General features: G+C 45.1%; 1 protein-coding gene across 1 annotated transcript; it reads right to left on the bottom strand.

Annotated features, from left to right (window-relative positions):
- Positions 1-1,258: 1,258 nt before the first annotated feature.
- LOC148804477 (uncharacterized) lies at positions 1,259-1,585 on the bottom strand. Its single transcript, XM_088901474.1, has one exon. The coding sequence runs from the start codon at positions 1,583-1,585 to the stop codon at positions 1,259-1,261; it is 327 nt and encodes a 108-aa protein (XP_088757600.1).
- Between the last annotated feature and the right edge of the window lie 5,425 nt (positions 1,586-7,010).

The following is a 7,010-nucleotide window of genomic DNA, read 5'->3' as shown; positions in this document are numbered from 1 at the left end:
AGAGGTTGAGAAAGACAAGCTTCAACAGACTACCGCCAATGTCATGGAGAAGTGCCGCAAGATGCAGCGCTTCTTTTCTGACAAACAAAAGTTCCACAAGGAGGCCGAGGAGAACCTGAAGAAAATGCAAGATCTTCTAGCCAAGGAGCAGATTGAGAGGACTCGGGTCGAGAGCCTCGTCTTAGAGGCCGAGCGGCGTCTCCGTCAAACCGAGGAGGGCATCTCTAAGGTGAACAGGTGGGTGGCCGAAGGGCCGAGGAGGCAACTAAGAAGGCTTCCGAGGCCGAGCAGAAGACAACTGGTGCTGAGAAGAGGGCACAAGAAGTAGAGAAGCGAGCTAGCGAGCTGACTGATGTCACTTACGGGGCTTATTTGGATGGGATCAAGGACACCAAGAAGGCACTCCTGGCAGTGCTTCCAGACTTCGATGTTGAATCTCTGAAGGTGATTCCTGATACTTCCAAAGAGACTTTCGACTCTGTACTTCCTCCTCCAGCTGGTGGCGAGGATTAAGGCAGGCTTCTCTCTTTGTTTTGTTTTTGTTTTTGTTTTTGTTTTTTTTTTTTTTTTTTTTTTTTTTTTTTTTTTTTTTTTTATGTATTTGGCCTGAAGGGCCATGAAACAAATTTGTAAAGTCAAAGGAATTTTTTGTGCATATGAAAATCAGAGGAATGTTTTGATATTTCGCTTCGATTGTGGCACTTGTGTTTTGTTGTGTTATCTTTCCTTGTATGCTTTTGCACTATTTTTTGCACTTATGCTTTTGTTGCCGAAGGGTCCTTGCCCCTCCAAAGGAAAAAAAACACAGTGTGGGACGAGCATAGTTCTCTTCAGTTTACTTTGTTCTACTTTTGCACGTCAGGATCATGACAAAGGGGTGGCCGAGGCGAAGCCTCCGAGGTGGGGTGCTGAGGCACATAGGGCCCTCGGCTGTCCTAGCTTATTCTGACGCACTAAGTCATAGCCAAGGTGTCCGCTACTTATTCGTTAAGTCTTGGCGTCAGTCTAGCGAGGGGGTATAGCCTCGGAGGAGGCCGTGTGCCCCTGCCAGTCGCGAGGCCGAAGAGTTCTAAGGACTTAGTAGGTACACGCGTTGAGCATTAAGCCAAAGAGGAACTTTGCTTCGTTCATTCCATAGTTTTTAAAAAAAAAGATATTACAATCATTTGTAGTACATTCGAAAGTTTTCCAAATTCCATGTCCGAGGTACAACTCCTCCATCTAGGTGTTCGAGGTGGAAAGTGCTGGGGCCGACGACTCACTTGATTCTGTAGGGGCCTTCCCAGTTGGGGCCCAGCTTCCCTACTCCGGGTTCGGGGACCATGACTTTTCTGAGGACAAGGTCTCCCTCTTGATAGTGTCTTTCTTTTACCCTGGAGTTGTAGTAGCGGGCCACTCGCTGCTGGTAAGTGGCTACCCTTATCTGTGCTTGCTCTTGGGCTTCTTCCAGCAGGTCTAAGTTTGCCTTGAGGCATTCATCGTTCTTGGCTTCAGTGTATGCTTCAACTCGGAGTGTCGGCTGGCCGATCTCTACTTGGATTACTGCTTCTGTGCCATAGGTTAAGCCGAATGAGATTTCTCCCATGGCTGTCCGAGGCGTAGTTCGGTAAGCCTAGAGTACACTATTCAGTTCTACAGCCCATTGGCCTTTAGCTCAGTCTAATCTGGTCTTCAGTCCATTCAGCATTGTCCTATTGGTGACCTCGGTTAGGCCATTGGTTTGGGGATAACCTACTGAGGTGTACTGTTGCCTGATGCCGAGGGAGGCACACCACTCCCGGAACTTGGCATCATCAAATTGCTTCCCGTTGTCGGTGACCAGCATATAGGGTAGGCCAAAGCGGCAGATGATGTTTTTACCAAAAGAAGCTTTGGATGGCTCACGCCGTGATGGCGGCCAAAGGCTCGACTTCTACCCACTTGGTGAAGTAGTCTACTGCGACAACGAGGTACTTTCTGCCCCTCGTGGCCGGAGGAAAGGAGCCGAGGAGGTCCATGCCCTATTTGGCAAAGGGCCATGGGCTACTGAGGGCCAAGAGGGTGGTGGTTGTCCTATGGCATAAGTGAAGGGATAGGATATCCATCACATGGACGCCCAAAGATTGCGGAATAAGGGGGGAATTTCAAAAATTTTTCTCTCCCTTCAACTAGGAATCAGGACGTCCCCTCTACCAACAATCTCCCGCAGTACGTGGTACTTCCTCTCGATGTGCTTCGACTTCGAGTGGGCTCGTGGCTCCTTAGCCTGAGCAATGGCTCCATTGTTGTCACACAACAATGGGATGGGTGATGTGCTGAACGGAACTACTCCCAACTCATGAACGAATTTCTTCATCTAGACGGCTTCTTTGGCAGCCTCACTTGCGGCAATGTACTCGGCCTCGGTCGTGGAGTCTGTAGTGGACCCCTGTTTGCTGCTTTTCCAGCAAACAGCACACGATCCTATCGTGAAAACATATCCAGAAGTAGACTTTCTATCATCTGGATCCGACTGGAAATCGGCATCTGTATACCCTTGGATCTGTAGTGAGCTAATGTCGAATACTAGACAAAACTCTTTTGTCCTTCGAAGGTACTTAAGTATGTTTTTCACAGCAGTCCAGTGCTCCTGCCCTGGGTTGGCCTGAAATCTGCTTACTATACTCACTACCTGAGCAATGTCAGGACGAGTGCAAAGCATGGCATACATGATGCTCCCTACGGCAGAGGCATAGGGAACGTCTTTCATGTCATCAATTTCCTCAGAAGTCTTGGGAGACATCTTCTTGTAGAGAGCGACTCCGTGCCTGAAAAGAACATTTCATTTCTTGGAGTTTTCCATGCTGTATCTTTTGACTATTTTGTCAATATAAGCAGAATGGGATAATCCTATTATCCGCTTCGATCTATCTCTATAGAGTCGAAGACCCAGTATATAGGAGGCTTCTCCAAGATCTTTCATGGAGAATTGCTGTGAAAGCCATACTTTCACTGTAGTTAACATTCCTACATCATTCCCAATGAGTAGGATGTCATCTACATACAGAACCAAGAACGTAACCTTGTCACCACTGGTCTTCCTGTAAACACAGGGTTCATCCGGATTCTGCTCGAAGTCAAACGATTTGACAGTAGAGTCAAAACGGATGTTCCAACTTCTAGAAGCTTGCTTAAGTCCATAAATGGATCTATTAAGTTTACATACCATGTTTTCCTGACCTGCAGCAATGAAGCCTTGCGGTTGCTGCAGTGTACCTTTCACCACCAGATGAGCTTTGAAGGTCTCAACCCTACCATCGGGGCCCTTCTTCCTCTTGTAAATCCATTTGCAACCGATTGCTTTTACCTTGGAGGGTGGATCTACTAGAGTCCAGACTCCATTGGTCTCCATTGAGTCCATCTCTGCTCTCATGGCCTCCATCCACTTCTGGGAATTTATGTCCAACATAGCTTCCGCATAAGTCACGGGATCCTCCTCACTAGTCAGAGTTTCCACCAAGTAACTATCCTGGTCATAACCATAACAGACTGGTGGCCTGGATACCTGAGTGGATCTTCTAGGTTGGTCACTACCTGGAACTTGTGGGACATCTCCCACTGCTCTTGAGCTCTCCTCATCAAGAACAACTTCCTGACGATGGGTGTCCAGGATGTAATCGGTTTCCAAGAATTATGCATTTCAACTGCAGAACACTTTCTACTCACTTGGGTCATAGAATAGGTAACCTACAGAGCCTTTTGGGTAGCCTACAAATAGGCAACGACATGGTTTTGGATTCCAACTTGTCTGCACTCGTTCTTTTAACGTGTGCTGGACAACCCCAAATCTTCAAGTGTCTGACACTTGGTTTCTTTCTGGTCCAAAGTTCATATGGAGTATTCGGAACCGATTTGGTTGGAACCCGATTCAACAGGTAAATTGCAGTCTCTAATGCGTAACCCCAAAAGGATGTGGGTAACTTTGAGTGTATGAGAAGCGACCGGACCATATCCAATAAGGTCCTATTCCTCCTCTCTGAAACACCGTTAAGTTGTGGTGTAGTAGGAGGAGCTAACTGTGATACTATCTCATTGTCCTTTAAGTAGTCCCTGAATTCTCAGAGAGATACTCGCCACCTCGATCTGATCGAAGGGCTTTAATTTCTCTCTCTAACTGTTTCTCGACCTATTGTCTAAACTCTTTGAACTTTTCAAAAGATTCAGATTTGTGTCTCATTAGGTACACGTAACCATATCATGAAAAATCATCTGTGAAGGTGATGAAATACACGTGTTGATTTCGTGTCCTAACACTCAGGGGACCACATACATCAGTATGTATTAGGTCAAGTGTCCCTATACATCTTTCAGGCTTACCGTTAAATGGCCATTTCGTCATCTTGCCTTGTAGGCAAGGCTCACAGGTGGGAAGATCTTCTACAGTTAGAAAATCCAAAGGACCATCCTTTACCAACCTTGTGATTCGGTCAACACCGATGTGGCCAAGTCGGTAATGCCACAGACACGTGGGATTAACTGTATCACGGGCTCTCTTCTTGGGGATTTCAGCCGATGTAGTTTCGGTTATGTTAGTTTGTAGAGAAGGATGTAGAACATAGAGACCGTTCTCCAATTCCTCGTATGCGATGAATCTATTGTTTCTTTTAATAGTTATCGTATTACTAAAGAAGACAGAATAACCATCTACATACAGTTTTGAAACAGAAATCAAAATTCTCCTTAAATTTTGTACATAAAGACAATCTTTCTGTACAATCGTTCATTCTCTAAAAAGTAACTTCATAGTTTCTATGGCCGCGGCTGCAATAGTTGCATTAGTCCCTAAGTAGAGTGTGACTTCTCCTTCACTCAGCCTTCTGCTTACCTTGAACCCCTACAGTGAGTTACACGCCTGAGTTGAAGCCCCGGAGTCAATACACCAGGACGCAAAAGCTACCAATAAATTGGTTTCTATAACACAAGTTTCGAAATCACCTTTCTTGGATTCCAGGTAGTCAGGACAGTTCCTTTTCCAGTGGCCGGTCTTCTTGCAAAAATGACAGGCATCTGATGCCTTGTCCTTCCTCTGTTTCTTGGGTTTGGTAGCCTTCTTCTGGGTCTTTCTCTTTGCCTTCCTTTTCTTGCCCTGTTTGCTAGTTTCAACAAGCATGGCAATGGGCTCATCCTTTTTAATCAATTCTTCAGCCCTCTGCAACATATTGCTGAGTTCCTGCAAGCTGACGTTTAGCTTGTTCATGTTGTAGTTCATGATGAATGGATTAAAGGATGGAGGCAGAGAGTTGAGAATAGCATCGATCTGTGTTATCAGATCCAACCCGAATCCAAGAGCCTCTAGTTCGTTGATATAGCCCATCATCCGAAGACAATGGTCGTGAACTTGTTGGCCCTTGGACATTTGCGCGGTCATGAGCTGTTTCAAGACCTTCTGCTGAGTAGAACGATTCTGCTCTTTGTACATTGTCTTCAGACTGTCCAGTACGTCCTTAGCTAGTTCGATCTGATCAAACTGCCTCTGAATTGGATTGTCTAAAGAGGCAATGATATAGCAGCGGGCAAGGGAGTTTTTCTCCTCCCATTCTTGGTATTCTATTCTCCGAGCCTCGGAAGCCCTATCTCCCGGACGATCTGGGGCAGGATTCTTGGCTACCTTATCCAACTTTTCAGTGGTTAAGACCAACATAAGGTTCCTGTACCAGTCGGCATAGTTTGGGCCCTTCAACTTGTTGTCATCAAGTAGGTTTGCAAATGATCCGTTTGTCATTTTTTGATAAAAGAGCAAACATCAATCCACAACTTAATTTGATTCATGTTCATTACATAGATATGGATTTTAATCTACGTTCCATTTCCATTTATTCATCTCTGAGATTTCCCTCCTTTCTCAGTGACGGAGACTACAGGTTGTCTCTGGAAATGTGGGAAATCACATAGGGTGCATGGATGCAACTGTTTCAGCTGCATAACCCCACCACCTTTCTGTGAAGGATCATATCCACTCATCACATGAGCTTTCCGTTTGGCCTCTGTCAGACAAGGTTCAGAGCCGTTTTCAGGTAAACCTTTCTGTCCAGTGAGTGCTTACCCATCATGTTCGTGAACGCCAAGGTACCGTGAGAGAGTTTTCATTTTCTGGTGAAGCCCCTCCCACATCGGTCTATGACGCCTTATCATCTTATGAAACACTCAGACAAGCCCAACAGCAAATGGATAGCCCATTTTCTAGTGTGTTTCCTCATTACTGAAGCACCCATCCTCATGCTAATCATGGAAGGCCTTTAGAGAGTTTAATCATATGAATCTCCCTATCACATGCACTCATATTAGTTGGAGGGAACCATTAATTATGCCCTAATTTGATCTAGGTCAAACTAAAGTGGCTCCCACCGACTTTCATAAAGTCAGATTTCGGTGGGCCTAAATCGGCTAGGGTTCCGCACGTAACCTCTTGATGAGGTGTGGGGCCCACCACTGAGGGAGGTCATTCAATGACCAAAAGGGACACCATGGCAATGATGTGCATTCAACCATGGTATACGCAAGAGCCACTGTTGATTGAGCATGGGCCAAGCACTTATGGCCCATGTACGTAGCACATCACACATCCATACATCTCATGCAAGGATAAATTGATCCAATCAATTAATCATCTGTAAGGCCCATTTGAAGCCCGTTTTAAATCCATAATATTAACCATTAATGTTATCTAGGTATATGGGTCGAAAGGTTCAGCCCATATAGCTTTATGTGTTAAGTGGGTTTTTAGCAGTTTTAAATATTTAAAACTGGGCCTTTACAGGTTGGGCCGAATTAACCATTTAACTAAATATCAATCCTCAAGTCCATTAGTGGGAAAATTAGGGCTGACTTTCAACCTTGATTAAACCCTAGATTTGGTCCAAACAATTTGAACCAATCTTGGTTCGAATGGGTCTAGGGTTTGATCTTTAATTAAATCTTTAATTCAAGAAAATAATCTGATAAAATAAAATCAAGAATCAGTCAATCAGGGCTGTTCGCACAATCCATCCTGC

Source organism: Nelumbo nucifera, chromosome 1 (assembly GCF_055504915.1).
Source record: "Nelumbo nucifera cultivar China Antique chromosome 1, China Antique-T2T, whole genome shotgun sequence".
Lineage (NCBI taxonomy): Eukaryota > Viridiplantae > Streptophyta > Magnoliopsida > Proteales > Nelumbonaceae > Nelumbo > Nelumbo nucifera.
This window is presented reverse-complemented; position numbering and strand designations above follow the sequence as displayed.

What these genes read in the sequence shown, in the direction of transcription:
- LOC148804477 (XM_088901474.1), bottom strand. Translation starts at nt 1,585, where the DNA reads ATGGGAGAAATCTCATTCGGCTTAACCTATGGCACAGAAGCAGTAATC.